At 46.3% G+C, this 18,934-nt stretch overlaps 1 protein-coding gene across 1 annotated transcript in view; it reads right to left on the bottom strand.

Annotated features, from left to right (window-relative positions):
- The window catches only part of LOC109289310 (40S ribosomal protein S4, Y-like), a 90,328-nt gene extending 79,209 nt beyond the window's left edge, over window positions 1-11,119 (bottom strand). Inside the window, exon 1 of the mRNA XM_019505303.1 lies at window positions 11,110-11,119. Coding sequence (XP_019360848.1) covers window positions 11,110-11,119 — 10 coding nt within the window. The remainder of the gene's footprint in view (window positions 1-11,109) is intronic.
- Window positions 11,120-18,934: the final 7,815 nt, after the last annotated feature.

Raw genomic sequence — 18,934 nt, 5'->3', positions numbered from 1 at the left:
CAAGGTGCTTTTCACCCCCTTGTCCAACTCACTGATGAAGATGTTGAACAGTGCGGGCCCGAGGACCGAGCCCTGCGGAACCCCAATGCCCACATCCCTCCAGGTCGAAAATGACCCATCCACCACCACTCTCTGGGTGCGGCCCTCCAGCCAATTTGTGACCCATCTTACTGTGTAGGCATTGACACCACAGTTACCTAATTTTTTTAATGAGAATGGGGTGAGAGACAGTGTGGAAGGCCTTCCTTAAAGTCCAGAAAGACTATGTCCACCACAACACCTGCATCCAAGGATTTTGTGACCTGGTCGTAGAAGGCAACCAGGTTGGTATGACAGGACCTGCCTCTAATAAACCCATGTTGGTTGCCCCTAAGCATACACTCCCCTGCTGGTCCCTCACAGATGTGCTCCTGGATAATTTTTGCAAAGAGCTTTCCCAGGACCAAATAAGACTAGGGTCTAGTTTCTTGGGTCCTCCTTCCTCCCTTTTTTGAAAATGGGGACCACGTTGGCCCTTTTCCAGTTCTCTGGCACCTCGCCAGATCACCATGAGTGCTTGTAAAGCTGTGCCAGGGGTCCCACAATGACCTCTGCCAGTTCCCTAAGCACTCTGGGGTGGAGATCATCAGGACCTTCAGATTTGAACACATCTAGTCCCACCAGAAGTTCCCTGACTAGGTGCTCACTGACCCTGGGCCTGGCTGCGCCTCTCCTGGGTCCGTCCGGGGTCCTGGTCCCTGCTCAGAAAAATGGAGGCAAAGAATTTGTTAAAGAGGTTAGCTTTGTCATCTGGTGCGACCACCAGATTTCCAAGTGTGTCCTACAGAGGCACCACGTTACCTGGTACCTTCTTTTTACCCTCTGTGTATTTATAAAAATACTTCTTGTTATCTTTGAACCAGGTCACTAGTCCTAGTTCCTTTTCCACCTTAGCCTTCCTAACAGCTCCCCTACAATCTTGAGCCATGGAGGTATAATCCTCCTTGGTGATGGCCCCTCCCTTTCATTAGGTGTATACCTCCTTTTTAGCTTTGAGACGTTCCTGGATGCTTTTGGTGAGCCATGGGGGCTTTTGAGCATTCTTGCCCCCTTTGATCCGTGTTACGATTGTCACCCTTTGGGCTTGGAGGATTGTCTCCTTAAGGAATGACCACTCTTCTTGGACTCCCAACTCCCCTCCCCTCTGGGACCTCAGTCCCTCCCCAACTAGTCTCCTTACCTCATTGAAATATGCCCTCCTGAAGTCCAAGGCTGCTGCCTTGCTGCAGGCCTTAGACACCCTGCACTGGATGGTGAATTCCAGTAGGCGATGATTGCTACTGCCCAGGTGGTCGAGAACCCACAGTCTCCTTACTGTGTCGTTGTCTGGGGCCAGGACCAGATCCAACAAGGCATTTTCCCTGGTGGGACTGTGGACCTCCTGGGTTAGATGGAGGTCTTGTAACTTGGCTAGGAACCTAAATGAGTGGTCAGACCTGTCTGGCTGCTCTTCCCAGCAGGTGTCCGGATAGTTTAGGTCACCCGTGATGACCATGTCCCTTGACTTAACTGCCTCCTTGAGCTGACCTGAGAATTCATGGTCCAGCTCTTCCTTCTGGTTGGGTGGTCTGTAATAGACCCCCACTGTTAAGTCGCTTTCCTCCCACCCCCCCTTGTATTCTGACCCAGAGCACTTCATTCTGCCCCTTCTCTGACCCAGTGCTGTTTGCTGAGGATGTGTATTGCCCTTTAATGTAGAGCGCCACACCCTCACCTTTCCTCCCCGTTCTATCCTGCCGGTACAGCCTATAGCCCTTGATGTTTACCACCCAGTTGTGACTTGGATCCTGCCAAGTTTCAGTGAGTCCCACTATGTCTGGGTTTGTGTTAGCCAGCAGGCGGGCAAGTTCCTCCTGCTTGTTCCCCATACTACGAGCATTAGTGTAGAAGCACAGCCCCACTAATCCCAGAACTATCCGGACCCCTGTCTCTTACCTGGATACTTCTTGTGCTAGTTGCCTGCCTTGTTTGTGCTGTTCTTGTGGGTGTCTCTTGGCTCTGCGTTATGTGGCTCCCTCTGTCCTCATCCTTCCCTTCCCCCGATGAGCCTAGTTTAAAGCCTGCCTGAAAGAGATCAGCCAGCCTGAAAGAGAACACACGCTTACCTTTGGGGGAGAGGTGAAGCCCATCCCACCCGAGCATGTCTCTTGTTCTGAAGTATGGGTCATGGTCCAAAAAGCCAAAGCCCACCTCAAGACACCATTTCTGAAGCTGTGAGTTGACCTCCCTGATGCAGGTCTCACGGCGTCGTCCATATCCGCTCAATGGAAGAATAGATGAGAAGACCACCTGTGCCCCTGTCTCCTTCAGCTTGCCCCCCAGAGCTTGGTAGTCCTTCGTCAGGTGATCTGGGCTGCTCCTGGCTGCATCATTAGTGCCCACATGGACTAGGACCATGGGGTAGTAATCGGTGGGCCGGATAAGGGCCGGGATCATCTCTGTTGCATCCTGAATCCGTGCATTGGGTAGACTGGAGACCTCACATGTTATGGGATCCTGGTGACAGATGGGACCCTCTGTTCCTCTCAGGATGGAGTTGCCTATGACAGGCACCCAGTGTCTCTTCTTCTGGGTCAACTTGCCTCCTGCAGCCTGTTCTGTGCATGGAGTGGCCTCCTCTCCAGAGGTTTCCTCCTCTCCTTTCTCTTCCTCCAATGTCACCAGGGCCTCATACCTGTACCCTAGCTGGACTGGGGGAGCTAATACTGCACTGCCGTGAGCAGCCCTGGCTCTGGAGGGAACCTTCTGCCATTCCGCTGTGGAGGGCACCTCCTGGGGTTCTTCTCCCTTTGGTGCATGGCCCTGCAGGGAAAGGAATTACCCATCAATTTCATCCTCTGCTTCTCTGATCCCCCTCAGCCTGCTAACCTCCTCTTGGAGCTCTCTCTAAGTGAGAGAGAGCAAGGGGAACGAGAGAGACAGCACCTCCTTTCCCTTTTTCCACAGTGGAGAAACATCACTTCCAACTAACTAATTACCCCTCCTGCAGTTAACTAGCTTTTGCTCATCACTCTGTACTTATTACTAGATTCTTAAATCTGGAAGGGACATTTGATGTAATCCAGGGTTGTCCCAATTTTGGTGCATTCAGGGTCTACACACATTGCCAGCATGCAGCCCCCAGGCTGCACATGGTGCTGGACATGCAATGAAGGGACTCTTTCTTTTTGCTTCCACCTCCCATCAACCATCTTCAGACCCACAGATAAAGTAATCATGGAAGATAATCATCTTTGATTGCTTGCCAATATATATTAAGGATGATTGTCTTCCATGGTCACTTTATCTGTAGGTTTGAAGATGGCTAATGAAGCTGATCCAGGATTGACAGGCTCTGTTGTAACCTGGGCACATGTTTCTGTATGGGGTGGGTAGCTCTGGATTCTTGATTTGGTCTGCAACACAGTTTCTGCCACTCACTTTCCCGTCTCCTGTTGTCATGATGTTTCAAAGTAGTAAGATCCTTGCAGTAGATTTCCTCCTTTTGGGGCAGTCCTGGGCAAAAGTCCCCCTGAGTTGATGTCAATGTTGCATTTTTTTTCAAGTTGGACTTGGGGATGTCCTTGAAGTACTTTCTCTGCTCTCCTCTTGAGTATACATCTTGATTGAGCTGGGAGAATAAAAGTTGCTTTGGGAATCTTGTGTTGAACATCTGGATTACATAGCTGGCTCAGCCAAATTGATGTTGGATGATCATTGCCTCGATGTTTGCTTGGTGTTTGCTTGCAAGAGGACATTAATATTGGAATGTATGTCGTTCCCCTGGATTCGAAGGATCTTCTGCAGGCAGCATTGGTGTTTCTGCAGCAACTTGAGATGTCTCCTGTACGCTGACCACATCTCAGCTCCATACAGTAAGGTGGGGATCATGACTGCCTGATAAACCATGAGCTTGATTTCAGATCTCATGTTGCCGTCTTCAAACACCCATTTCCTCGGGTGTCCAAGGGCTGCCCCTGCATTTTTAAGCTGATGTTGGGTTTCTTTGTTGATGTCGGCCTTCTGTGAGAGAGGGCTTCCGAGGTATGGGAAATATTCAAGGTTTTCCAGTCTCGCTGTAAATCTGAATTACCAGAGCTGAGGACTGCTCACTAAGAACTTATTGATGGAGGACCTTAGTCTTCTGAATGTTAAGCGTCAGTCCCATTTTCTTGTATGCCTCTGTGCATCCACAGGTGGCAGATAGTGAAATGACCTTCAGGGAAACTTAGCTGCAAAATAAGCAGGGGTAATTCTGATTAATAAACAGTTTTGGACCAAGCAGTGGCAATACCACTAGAATATGGTGGGGACATCAGATGGCAGTGCTTTCTCTTTTGAAAAGCCAGACGTGTCCTTTGATAGTGCTGTGACATGGTGAGTATAGGTTGCCATTATAATAAGCCTGTTCAGCCCCCAGCTATGGATCTACAAGTCCTCAAGGGTAGAGTAGGAAGAAGATGATGTTGGAATCTTAGTGGCCACTAAGGTGGATGAAGGCTGCAGCAGAACAGGCTCTCCAGTTGTCTTGGCCTCCTTGCCATTGGATCAAGGTCCCATTCTGTCTAGAACCACGTGGAAGCTGATGTGCAGCAGCTTCTTTGTGATAAAAGAAATCATGCACAGTCATCTTCCATGAAAACGTCTTTCACTCCGTTAAGCTGTGGTTGAACTAGAGAAATCTTTTAGGGAGGTCTTATGGGTTTAGAGGCTTCAAGTGACAGTCTGCCAGATCTGTAAGTAAATTGTTCTATTGCATCATCATGTCAAGTGTTAAAATTATGTACTTCATTTACTATCACTTGGCATATTCAAGAGCTCTGACTAGCTACATTTCTCCAGGAGGCAGAGGAATTAAAAGAAAGCAAACAAAGGGAAAATTTCCCAGACATCCAAGTCCAAAAACTAGTAGGGGTAGTGCATCTGCAGCTACTCTTTGAGGAGAACTTTAAAAAAAAAGCTTTATTAGTATACAGTGATGCTAGTTCACTATATAACTGTTTTCTTGGTTAGCATGCCGAATAGAAAGTTCCTTGGTTCTTGAAGAATTAAGTCTTTTAGTGACAGATCTTTATATGAAAGAAGAGATTAAAAAAATCAACTCACACTGCTCAGAATGAAATGCAAATACCAAAAGGACTGGAACTCTTTAGAAGTTTTGATATAGCTCAGTGTGATAAAATTTCATTGCTAACAGGAATGGAAAGAAAGAAACTTCCATTGTTATCACCAGTGAGCATGGGGCTTGGACAGCTGACGTTCTATAGTGTTATTCTGCCATGTGATGCTAAATACCTGGGATCAAACAATATTGTAGGTTTTACTAAGGTTTTAAAGTAAAATTTTACTCTAGCATACTTTAGTTTTAGAATAGTCATTAAATATTGTGAGATTCAGAAATTTCCTGCAAGATCTTACTGTATTCAGTAGGGGTGCACCAATAAAGATTTTTCGCTAATACTGATGGCTGATTATTAACCAGCCATATCGGCTGATACCAATCTGATAGCCAATATGCAGCCTGGCAGCTTGGAGAGCAGCATCCAGCCAGTAAGTCTGTGGGGGAAGAAAAGAGTGTAGAGGGACAGATTGAGGACCCCTCGGTTATGGAGGGAGCGGGGCTAGGGCAGGGTCAGGTGCTGCCCAACTGGTTCGCAGGATGGAGACATAGGCAGCTTGTCCAGGGGGCACAGGGAGGTGGGGAAGGGGGCGGCTCTTAGCTTCTGTGTGCACCCCTGGGGTAGGTATGGGGGGGATATGTCCCCCAGATTTGTGTGCCGGGTGAGGACAGGCTGCCCACTGTGGGCTTGGGGCCAGGGGCTGTGCCAGCTTCTTCCTGGTGTGGGCACTGGGTCAGGGCCGCTCTTGGGCCGGGGCAGGTGGCGGTGCTGGGAGGAGGGGCTATGGGGGCGGGGGGGCTACAGCTGACTCAAAAGTCACTGTAGCCCTCCTCTAACTGCCCTTCCTGCTGGGAAGAGGCTGGTGCAGCCCCTGAGCCCACAGTGGGCAGCCTGCCCATACCTTATGCAGAAATCCGGGGGGAGGGAGCAGGGGAGCACATGCCCTCCCTGCCTTCTCTGGCCAAGACCAGAACGGTCAAAGGCAAGGATGCCCATGAGGGACGGTCAGAGCCAGGGGCCTGGAGTTCTGACTGGCCCAGAGTGAGGCCAGGGCCTGTGTGGCCAAAGGTCCCCAAGGGGGCCACTGCCGGAAGGGAAAGGGGTCTAGGGAGTTTGCAGCTCTGCATGTTGACAGAGGTTAGGCTGCCTAACTAGGAAGGATCTGGGTCGGGGTCTGACTAGAAATACGGGTCACAAGGTGGCAGAGGGTAAATTCAGATTAGACATCAGGAGGCACTACTTCACTGTCAGGGTGGCTAGGATCTGGAACCGACTTCCAAGTGAAGTGGTGCTGGCTCCTACCCTGGGGGTCTTTAAGACAAGGCTTGACAATCACCTTGCTGGGGTTGTTTGACCCCGGTACTCTTTCCTGCCATGGCAGTGAGTCGGACTTGATGATCTGCTCAGGTCCCTTCCGACCCTGCTAACTATGAAACTGTCAGGCTGGAATGTGGTGGGACCCAGTGTGGGTCTGGAGCCATATAGTGATGCCATCTGCAAGGCATGGACAGTGGTGTAGGGGCGGTATGGAGCCATGTATTATGCCCTTGGCATCGGGCAGTAAAATGGGCAGCCCCCACCTTTAAACAACTACTCTGTTAGTTGGATCAAAGGCGTGGTAGGCGAGTCAGGTAGGCAGATTGCCCTAGACAGTTGGGCGGGCCAACGGTTAGACCGGCCATGTGACAGCTCCCTGTCACAGTGGGGAAACTTATGGGCAAAGAAGCAGAATGTTGTGTAGTCCTCAGTTTTTGCCTAAATTATTGGTCTAAATAATACTGGTCATACTTGATTGCACAGAAGAACAGCTTTGTGTGTATAATATGACATGCTGACAACTTTAGAACCAAACATGTTTTGAGTAGGCTTGTCACTCAAGTTTGGGGGACTTAGCACAGAAAAGACTGCTGGAAGTTACTGCATGTTATAGTCAGTAGCGTGGTTAAAAAAATTGCATTTTTTGCTCTTTCTGAAACAAGTCATGAAGACAGGTGCTGCTTCCTGAAGCTCAGTGTAATTTTATTTTATTCATCCTGAATCTTTCATTTTGATGCACCAAATGAATCTAGGAAGAGAAGAGAGAAGGAGAAAAAGCCCCCCAAACCTGTAGTTCTACGTGTTGACTGACAAGAGGTGGGGAAGAGAGAGACTGGATTTTTCATAGATTTCATAGACATTAGGGGCTGGAAGGGACCTTATGAGATTGAGTCTAGCCCCCCCACCTGCCATAGGTAGGAAGTCAGCTGGGATCAAGTGACACCAGCAACAAATACATCCACCTGTTTTTTGAAAGAGTCCAGAGTAGGTGCTTGCACCACCTCTGTGGGGAGGTTGTTCCAGACCCTGGACACTCGCACTGTAAAGAGCTTTTTTCTTATGTCTAGTTTAAATCAGCCTTCCTGGAGTTTAAGGTCTAACGGCCACCCCCATCAAGGTAGGTAAGTAAAGGGCAGCCTTCCTTGGGTACCAACATAACCCTAGCTCTGGGTTATGTCCTCCTGTAGGCTCTCAGGGTCTTGCTTGTAGTTCCCAGGCAGCTTAGTGGTTCATCAGGCACTCCATTGCAGCTTTCCTAGCCAGGAGCTCTTTCCCCTGCAGTTTGCAGGGCCAGACTGCCCGTGTGGCTCAGAGCCTGTGTTTGTAGGGCTCCCCTGCTGATTACCTGCTTCCCAGAGCTACTGCAGATTTGGCTTGTTGGGGCAGCCTCAGGGAACCTGCAGGGCTTCTATGCAAGCCCCTGACTCCTAATGTTGCTGTTACTGCTGGTTCTGTGGTGAGTATTTGCTTGAGTCTTTTCCACCCTTAAGTCTGCACCTGGGGGTTTGTCTGGCCAGCAGGCCCTGGGGTTTGCTCCCCATTCTCTGTAATGAGGTAGGGGCCCTGTTACAGTGTGGTAGCAGTGCTCTCAGGACTAGCTGTTGTGGTGTCAGAGAGAGGCATTGTGTACAAGATGAGCTTCTGTGAAGGTATCTAATCCTGAGATTACAAAAGCTGTATCACATTAGCGTGGTCTGCAGCTTGAAGAAACTTTCTGTCCTCAGCCCAGGTGAGGATGGGAGAGCAGAGGGTGTCTTCCTAGCCTCTGTCTTCTCATCCAAGGCCCCCCAGTCCATCGAATGTGGAGACTAAGGACAGACATTACACATAAACTGATTTAATGTTAGAGGTGTCTTCTACCGATACATTGTCTTCTCATCCATAGACCCCTGCCAGCCTGTGCCCTGCTTTGGGCCCCACCGGTGTTGGCCCTTGGACATTGGTCCCAAGATGGTAACCAGGGGGCGGGGCACCTGTCAAGGGGCGGGGCTACCCATGCAGCCCTTGACAGCCTGCCAAAACTGGGTAAGCGACCCTCTGCCCGAAATAATTGCCTGCCCCTGGTGTAGAGTCAGCTCCCGTTACCTTCATTGGGAACTGCAGATTCCTGGCACCTTTGAAAATCAGTCCAGGCATCTTTAAATCAAATATAGTGACAACTCTCTTAACTATAGTTCAAAGCAATCAGGGCTCATGGGCAGAGGTGATATCTTTTATTAGACTAACAAGATTTTTGCAAAAAAATTCTTTAATTGCAAGCTTTTGGGTACAAACACCCTTCATCAGGCATCAGAGAAAAGACTATAAAAGTTCTGAGTAGAAATGAAAGTTCATATTTCATAGGATTTCACAGAGGAGTAAATAGATGGAAAAACCCTCTGGGCTGCAATTCTTAGCTGGTTAACTATAGTTCTTAACTATAGTTCAGCACTTGGTAATATCCAGACTCTAAAAGTAGAGCATGTTCTGAAATAGTAAGCTTGTATTCTACACATGGCTACCAGAAATGAATTTCCAATCTGTTATCAGCTTGATCTGTAATGAAAAAGGTGAAGGGAGAGAACTATGCGAAGAGCTGACTTAACTTACTATACTGATGTCTTTCAGTTGTTAACTGCACACAGAAAAAACAGCAGTGTTGATGGTTCTTCACCACTGGTTTGTACAGTAAACAAGACGTTGACTGCAAACCAAAATCTGCAAGTGCTAGCTAACTTGGGGCACAGACACAAGTGCAACTCCCTGCTGTACCTGAGAGTGCTTTGCAGGAAGTGTTCTGAGTTGACATGATCCCCCAACCAAGCAGAAGTTCACTGTTGGTTCCTGTGGGGAGGGGAATCTAGCTACTGGCTGCCACCTGCATATGTCTTCCCCTAGCAGTGACCCTTCCTTCCTGCCAGCCTGTGGTGTTTTCAAAATGGGAGTGGGGAAGGGAGCAAAGGAAGCTGTTCTAGGGATTCCCCAGGTGGCACTGGAGGGTGATGGGGTGGGTGAATCCACTGTATGTGTCCCACCCTCTGGCAAGGGCTGAAAAACCCCCCAAACTGAACTCCCTCCACTCCCTTTCCCCACTCGCATTCTGAACACAGCAACAGGCTAGGAGGGAATGCAGACAAAAGTTACAGAAGACATTCTGTTTTGAAACAATGTGGGTTCAGATTTTCACCTGATTGGCCATTTTGAAGTGGTCTGCAGCTGTGCACTTGTTTGATCACAGCTATAGAATGCTTTCTGTGGCCAGATTGAGCAAAAAATGTCATTTTCTGATTGTGCTCCTAGTGCAATGATGAATGTGATGCAGTATATTAAATTTACAAAACAACTGTATTTCATTGCTGTCAAGTTTTTAACTAGATTTCTTGTGTGCTTTTGACTTTAATTGTCCCTGTTTAAAACTTGAAATCTCAGCAGGTTAATCATCCTAATTGGACTATGAAGTCGTAAAGTGCAAATGAATGGCCTGGATTTAAGGCTGTTTTAGAAGACCTCTAACTTATGCTTAAAGCAATCCTGCCTCTCACCTTAAGCAGTTAGATGCATCGCTGATGCTGCTTTTTGTGTCGTGTTGTATGCTCGGACCTAAACCTATACTATTACCAGCCCCATGCAGGTTACTGATGATCTCATCACTATTGATACACACAGTACATAGAAGGCATGCTGGACCTCACTCAGGTGTTTCAATAAAAGAAAAATGCTCTTTCTTCATGAAGTTGTTTTTCTTCACTTCTGAACCTGAACTGTTGTGTATAGCTATTTTGCTTAATAGTGGCAGTATTTCCTCCTAGAGGAGGCTAAGTCTGTGTGGTAGATGAAGAGCTGTTTGTGTATGGTCTGTACGCAACTTTGGTATCTTTCTTCATGGAGTTTTCTTAAATTGGTTTGTCAAGAGCAATGAAAGCTGAAGGTGCTCATTTAGATTTGAATATAAGCTGAGATGGAATCCCATCCAGCTCCCAGTAAAGAGAGGACTACGTGATCTGTTCATAATGAGAGACCTGAGTATCCCAGATATAATGCTGTTGAATCACATGTGCGGGAGCAGTGGAAGAAGAGAGGGTCAAAGAGATGCATGGGAATCAGGAAATAGCTAAACTTTTTGCCTACAGAAATGGATATACCTTCTTCATCCTTTTCCAGTTTGAAAATTGAGGAAATCTCCATGGCCCATCACGTTTATAGTTAAGTGTTTGTCAAGAAATGAGACTCCTGAGTCTTCTGTTCACGGTGCAGTTACAGGCTACCTGAGCTTCAATCAAAGATCTGGCTCTGCATGTGGGGTTTACTTCCCTGTGAGATGCATGATTGGCTCTTGCCTGTCTCTTATTGGGATCTCCAGAACTTATGGTATTGACTGACTCATTCTAAAGTTAAAAAGATTTATCTCAAGGTAGATAAAATGGAATATTTAAAAATAAAAAATAGATTTTTTTTATTTAAATACGATTATTTGATTCGATTTATTTATAAAACAAAGCCAGCTTAAAATTAAATTTTAATTTAATACAGCATAGGCTGAAGTATCAATTAAGGCCATATAGGATGGAGGAGCCATCTGGATGGAGGAGTTCTCCAAGGTTGAAACCTTCCAGATCTTTGAAGCCTTGGTCAACAAGCTAGCCAAGTGGATGGGGCTACATGTTTCCAACTGTACCTTCCTGCATGTTGACTGTAGGAAGAAAAGCACCATCCTCAATGGTGACAGTGGAGTCCAGGACAAGTAGATGAGGTGCCTGAGGGATGGGGAGAGCGACCTCTACTTGGGAATGCCCACTGATCACTGGGTGAAGCAGATGCTAGAGGAAGCCATGTCAGGGATCATGCAAGATGTCCATAAGCTGGATTAGTCCCTGCTGGCCCCCTGGCAGAAGATTGATAGATGAACACTTTCCTCATCCCTCATATTGCCTTTGTCTTAAGAGGCTCGATGGAAGGGACCATCAAGCTTCTTCAGACTAACAAGGGGGCCAGCAGGGACTAATCCAACTTATGGACATCCTGCATGATCCCTCAGATGGCTTCCTTTGGTATCTGCTTCACCCAGTGATCAGTGGGCATTCCCAAGTAGAGGTCACTCTTGCCATCCCTCAGGCACCTCATCTGCTTGTCCTGGATGGTGACAGTGGAGTCCAGGACAGTGCTTTTCTTCCTACAGTTGACATGCAGGAAGGCACAGTTGGAAACATGTAGCCCCATCCACTTGGCTGCCTCAGAGTTGATGTCCAGCATCTTCTGCAGCTGTTTGGAGTCACTGTCAAGAACAGCGATGTCATTGGTGCACGCCAGAAAGCTCAGCTTCTGTCTGCAGAGGCTGAGCTCTTCAGGGCCTTCTGCTACCACTTGAAGGAGCAGTTCCATTGTCAGGTGAAAGATGGGCTGAGCAGGAAGCCCTGCTTGACTCCAGTCCAGATTGGGATGTTGTGCATCTCGCCCACTGACAATGGGATGACTGTAGTGCAAGAAGGAGCCTCAAGAAGGTGGATGATGAGCACTGAAGGGTTGCTGAAGAAGTGGCTGTACCTGCTGCTGTGGGTCAGCAATGAGACTTCATACATCCTCTACTGGCAGAGAGGTGCCAACATCCCCTGCATGGGTGATGTCTGTGACATCATGGTGGTCACCCACGCCTTCTGACCTGACTTGACGAGTTGCTGAGCAGCACTTCTGCCAGTCCCCTGAGGGAGATGGCCTGTAGGAGAATTGTCAGGCAGCCCACTGGCAGAGGCCTAGCCACCTACTTTCCTGAGTGGCCTGCTGGAGGGCAAGTTCAGCTGAGATGAAGCTGAGATGCCTTGCGGTGTAGCTGGGTCCACAATATCACATGCGGCCTCAGGAAGTGTATCTACTGTTCCTGGACCTGCCTCAAGGAGTGCCAGGAGTTGAGAATCTTACTGTTCCCAGCCCTCAATACCAGCCACATCACTGTGACCTCCCTCATCTGAGGACCTGCCTGCAGAGGTTCCTAAAGGATGTTGTCAGAGCCAAGTACTCCAGAGACCTGAAGGCAAAATCCTGAAGGCAGGGTAAGGTCTTTGAGCGCACCTCACAGTGGGATGTGAGTAACCACTTCCTGCCCGGTGGGAGCTTGACGTATGTTGCAGACTGGCATTTCATCCACTGCTCCCAACTCAACTGACGGTGCCATCCAGTATGGGAACCATGACGAGGTTTTGACAAGGATTCATAATACGTCTATGAATTGGAGACTCTCCCCCACATGCTGTGTGCCTGCAAGCCCTATGCCAGAGTATAGCAGCTTTGCTACAAGACTGTCCAGGACCTGCTGCTGAAGGCCATTCTGGTCTCAGTTGGGACCAGGCCTGTCAATTGCATTGTCCCAGGCTGCAAGAGCCAGCTGTGCCCAGACATCGTGGCTGATGAGAATAGGCATGTTGTGTTGGTCGACATCACTATACTGTTTGAGAACTGGCTACAAGCCTTCATTGAAGCCTGTAAGTGGAAGCTAAGTACTAGCCAATGGCAGATGTCCTGAGGAGGTGGGGGTATGAGGTAACGGTTGAGGTGTGGATCTTTGGGGCACTTGGAATATGGGACCCCAGTAATGAGAGAGTCTGGTACACCTGCTGATTATGCTGCGGCTACACCAAAGTGATGAGATGCCCCATAATGTCCAACACCATTAGATGGTCCAGGGACATTTACGTGGAACATGTCACAGACGGGTGCCAGTATGAGGACTCCAGCGGACTTCCCGGAAACAACCCCGGTGGAGGGGACTACTTGACTGCCCCCTCCAATGGACCATGATTGAGAACACTTATGGTGTACCCCACATGCTGTTACTTGTGTCCGTGTGTATCTTTAAAACCCACAACTGTGCAACCATGTGGCTTCATTGCATGGGGACTCTGTATCTTCTACTCCTTTAAGTGCTGTGCCCTAACCTCCCCTATTCCTGCCTCCCACACGATAGGCTTCATGGTTGCATCCTCCCCCACCCACTCTCTGCTATGTAGCCAGCCTTGTTGGGGCCTCTGTATCTCTTTCTACCTCTTCAACTTCTTCCATTTAACATTTACGAATACAGTTAATCTATTAAAATAATTTAAATAAAATATTATGTTGAGTCAGTGAGCCTCTGCTAAAAACTTTGGAGATAAGACTGATTCCCTTCTATACAAGAATGAGGGGGGGAAATCTAACTTTTGAGGTCCAGCTCTAAAAGTATGGTACAGTATTTCATGTATTAGGGGCTTGATCCTTCAAGCGGGGTAGGTTCTGTATTTGGATGCAAAGGATCAGGAAAGTCATCACAGGTGTTGGAACTAATGATGCAAATGTAGCAAAGAAGAGAAGGAACTTGGAAGAAGATAATGAAGCAAACCTGGAACTTAAAGCATATAGTTGCAGTGCTCATTTGATGTATATTTAAGCCAAAGCTTTAAGTACTGCAGGAATAAAGGAAGATATTGATATTGAATTATTACCATATTTACCCAAATATAAGATGAGGTCCCCCCACCCAACTGGCATGGGGGGAAAAAAGCCCCTCGTCTTATAAATTGTGCTGTATAATCCCTTCCATAAATTGTGCCAGAAGTGCCCCCCACAGTGGCTTTTCTAATGTTTTTAGTTTTGCCACGTGCCTGACCCACCTCTGATTGGCGGAGGGGCCCCACTGGCTGGGCTGTTTGCTGCTGATCGCCAGGGAAGCAAAAACTATGGTTTTAAAGTGCAGGGGGCATTTCTGGTGTGATTTACAAAGATCCCTATTGCATACAAGGAAACCTCATTAAGTACACTGTCCGTCATTAAACTGCTGCTAAAAATGCTCACCAATGGAAAGCAACTATGAAGTTGATTAAGTGCAGCCAGCACTGAGCATGACTATAAAACGCATTGCCCACATTGGGCAAACATGCTGATGGGAGCTTACTGGAAGGCTAGATTCGGGCAGTCAACCTGGAATATGGCATTCAGTAGTGCCCATTAAGCACAGTCCCCCTCATGGCCAACTTTTTTTCCCCCTCTTCCCCCTCCCCAAGTCATGAAGAGTAATTATGGTGTGTACAGTTTGACTTCCTCTTCACTACCACAGCTGAGCTGTGCCTTTCTTTCCCGTTTCCAGTGATTCCTGGAATCACACAGCCTTAAATGCCTGGCAAACATCACCAAATGAGGCCCCAAGCAGTTCACCCAGAATCCCCCTGCCACCCCCTCTCTCAGCCTGGTGAATATGATTAGTGTGGCTCTGCCCTTAGTTAAAGCCAGACTAGGTCGTCCTGCACTTCATCTGCATATAAATTTTTAGAGCATCCCAAGACTCTTGAGAATAAAACCTGGTTCTAGTCATGAGTGGGGGCTAATAAGCACATGGATTCTTTGTGAAGGGTATCTGAGTATGCACAAATGTTGAGCTGTGGGGTGACCATGGCTTTAAATCCTATTGACTCTGGTGGGGCTCAGCCCAATGTACTATATGGCAAGTCATAAACCTTTGGTTTTGGACTAACATGCATAGTTTGTGCTGTGTATATTAATAGGTGACAAAGTGCTGTTCAAAGTGTTTTTATGGAGTATCTGTGCTTAAACTTTTCAGCAGTTTCAAAGAAAGGCAATATGCATCAGTTCTGAATGATCTATGGGTGTATAGGTACTATATGTGAATTGCTGCAGCCATGTTCAATTTCAAGGTCATTGTTTTCAGATTTACTCTTTGCTTCCATGTACTCAGGGAGAGCGGGGTCTGACAGTAAAGAGAGGTGGAAGAGATTGTCAGAGGAAAAATTGAGGGGTGGGGTGGGGGGAAGCAGAAGACAGAAGTGGCTACCTGACCCTCCAGATTCATTTCCCCTGCTGTAGCAGTTGGAGGGGGGACGAATTCAAGGCAGACCTTCAATAATTAGATTCTATACCTTGAAAATTATACTATACTATACTATACTATACAATGCAAACCTTATATACGGGCCATCCTTGGACTTAGGACATAATTGGTTCCTGAAAACTGCGTTTTAAGTCGAAACGTAACTCGGAACCAATTTTCTCATTAAAAAAACAATGTTATAAATGCGGGATTGGTTCCTGAACCAAGGCCCGATACCCTATTTTCACCAAAAATACCCTAGAATTTTATACTTGATCAATTATAGATGACTAATATAGCTACATTAATGTACTTATATTGTAAATAGCAGTCACGTTGATTTGGAATGACTTCTTTGAGGTGACTTTGCTGCACTTTTTGAAAGGCTCTTGGTTGGACTTTTTGAAGGGCTCTTGGCTGGAGTCTTCTCAGGAGTCTTGGCTGCAGGTTTTTCTGGAGTCGTCTGCTTTCTTCAAGAAAGTATCCAAGGAAGTTTGGGCAGATGTTCCTCAGGGAGATGAGCAACACTGAACTTGTTTGCTGGCATGGTGTCGCATCGGATAAAGTGTTGTAAAGTTGAAACTGAACTCTGCCTAGTCTACTGTCATTTAATTACCTACTGATCATCACACGCTAGCATTTGCTCAAGGGGGACCAGCCCAATATAGAAGATTTTATCACTGTACAATTTCAATGCAGTCTTTAACAATGGTCCAGGGTGTAACTTCATTCTATAGGGAGTACATTCATTAAGAGTTTAAAAGTATAAAATATAAAATGCCACAGTAAAGATGAGGCAGATGAAAGATAAAAATGCACTGTCAGAAATATATAAAAATGCAATGTGAGGTAGTTAGAATCAAAGGCTACTGGGGACAGTAAGTGAGCTAGGTTAGCACCAGGATATATTTACAGTTTTGAAGTGCATATTTTAGTTCTTTTTCTTCTTTAGTGACACAGCTTAATTGATATGTAGATGTCATTTGTAGGTTTCTCCTACAGAAAGCAACTTCAGCTTTCTCGCTTGCTCTGAGCCTTGCCACACCCATGCAATGAATGGGTTAGGTCTCTGACAATACTTAGAAGGAAAACGAAATGCACAAAGTGTGAGGGGAGGTGTAGGCAAGAAGGGGCTTCTGTTGTATCAGTGTTCAGAAGCGAAATGTACAAAGCAGGCTTTCTGCTATAGTGTGACCAATCTGACTGGGCTGAGCGTTCCTCCCCTCGCACAGCTTGACCCAGAGGGTTTCAAGACATTCTTCTTTGGAGTTGATGTTTGCCTTCAAGGAGGTGTACTGCTCCTTCACATACAGAGCTACACCTCCACCTTTCTTCCCTATCCAGTTCCCTCTATGGCTGCGCTCCACTCATGAGGAGTCCCACCAGATCTCTGTGGACATCTACTGATCACCCATCAATCATGCCAACCATAATAAATTTCAGGGCTAGAAGTGAACAATTCAAGCAGTAAAAGTTTGCTGAGGATGTTTTAAAGAAAGTCGCACCACTGAACCGGTGGAAGTCAGTAGCAGAGCACCTGAAACCAGAGGGCGTTTATGCACATACTTCTCTGGGCTGTGACATGCCAGAAATCTGCTGCTTTGGAGCAGACTTGATTAATCAAGTCTGTTCCGCACATGAGCTGAGGCAAACTGCTCCGCGCCATATGCAGTTGTATAAGTGGCAAAATGCGTATCAGCGCACAGAAAATGGCAGTTGTGCGTTTTTGGACTTAAGCGCCTCTGTGTTTTAATTTAAAAGCGTGCCACTGCCATTTTGTCAGTGCTAATGCACATTTAGTTGCTTATACAACTGTAAGCATTGCAGCACCAGGTGCTTTTAAAAGTGCCTGGTGCTGCGGCCTTTGCTTATGTAAAAATGCCCAGAGTTTTTTGAAGTGCTAAACCAGCTTTTATCAGTAGTAGCCTCCTCTCCAGGTGCATAAAGAATATTTTCTTCATTTGGACTGGTTCATTTAAAGCTGAGAAATTTGATTGGGAATTGAAAAAATTGGAAAGCTTTTTTTCCCCTTTGTTTATGAGTAAAAAGGGGGAGGAGGAAATGATTAATGAGTTCTAAAAACTTGGAAGAAAGGGGGTAAAAATTTTCAAAACAACCTAGGTAAAAAAAAAAAGAAAAGAAAAAGAAAAAAACCCCAGTCTCACTTTCAAGAGAATTAGGCAAGTAGGAACTTAAATAACTTTTGCCTAGGCATTTTATAAACTTTCCCCAGAGTAACTTGAAATAATTGGTTTCACTAAATATAGTTTGCTTCTCACACCATACCAGCTAAAACTAGTTTTTAGTACATTAGTTAGTTGTAAATGTGCACCATGTTTTGATTTAAAAAAAAAAAAAAAGTTTCTTGTTCCAAAGCCTTAAAATTTTGTTTAATAAATTTGAAGTGCTGGTTTTGTGTTTTTAATTAAATTCAAATTACCATTTTAAACCAGCTGGATATAAATCTGAAGAAAGTCAATCTAGTGAATAAGAAATATATATTTCACCATTTTATAAAAGGTAGGATTGCTAACAATCCAAATATGTTAAGTGTGTATGTATGTTTGTATACCTAGGAAGCATGTGTACCAAATATACTGTAATATTATATTTAGTTGTAAATCAACATTTTAATTATTATATCAACCCTTAAAAATACACCTTTAAAAAAATACAGTGGGAAAGTTGATAGAAAATCAGTTATTTAAATTGGGCTTTTGGGCTTGTTGTACTAAATGTACTTAGGCTTTTGTGGCTGGAGTTCGTGGTCCTGGGAGAAGAATAACCTTGCAGTATTCCTGTTTGGGATAAGTCTCACTTCCTTCTTCTTTCTAGAAGGAAAAACCTGGCTGGAAAGTATATATTTTCTTCTTAAGAGAGGACCTTGGTTTTGGTCAGTTTTTCCATAATGCAGGGAGGAAGCTGGCTACTAGTAGTGGTTCTAAATGTTTGCTTCTAGTTTAGGAAAGAAAATGTGTGGATTTCTCTTGGTGCCCCTCCTTGAGAATAGATCTTTTAGGTTTTGCTCCTATTGGGGACGGATGGCTCTCATGAGTTTTTGAGAGTTTGTGGACTCTCCAGTACACTTCCTGTTACTCTGGTTCTTTCAGATGCAGTTGTTGATGTATGTTGTAGCTTTCAGCTGAATTTGCCCTGAGCAGTCTGGCAATGGCAATTGCTGTGGTAGGGAAGGAAGCAAACTGCCTGTCTTTAAGTGTAAGCTTGGTTGTCTGTTGTGTTCTAAATCCATTTGAACAAGAAATGAGATTACCAAAAAGTTGGCTTGAAAAATTTACTGCTTTAGAGATCATAGCTTTGACTCTTAGTAGGAGTAGGCTTGTACTGCTGATGGACTATCTGTATAGTTGGGAGAGGTGTTGAACAAGTTTTTGGGCATCAGGTGCCCTTCGGGTCAAAAGCTCAGTGTTCAAAATCTTGTCCAACAGCACTCTCAGCTAGACAATTAGTCTAGCCATGATTGCAGTCCAGCAGTGTGTGGAGTGCTGCCCAGCACAGCAGTCGAGGCTGAAGGGGAAGAGGGGGGAGCAAATTGAGGCCCCCACAGTGAAGGAGGGAGTGAGGACTGGGGTGGGGTCATGGGATGGTCGGAACCCAAGCAGCTTGTCCGGGGGTGTGTGTGTGTGTGGGGGGG

Source organism: Gavialis gangeticus, unplaced genomic scaffold (genome assembly GCF_001723915.1).
Source record: "Gavialis gangeticus isolate Ggan-Ray unplaced genomic scaffold, GavGan_comp1, whole genome shotgun sequence".
NCBI classification, from domain to species: domain Eukaryota; kingdom Metazoa; phylum Chordata; order Crocodylia; family Gavialidae; genus Gavialis; species Gavialis gangeticus.
Note: the sequence above shows the minus strand (reverse complement) of the source record. Positions and strands in the feature narration are given on the sequence as shown.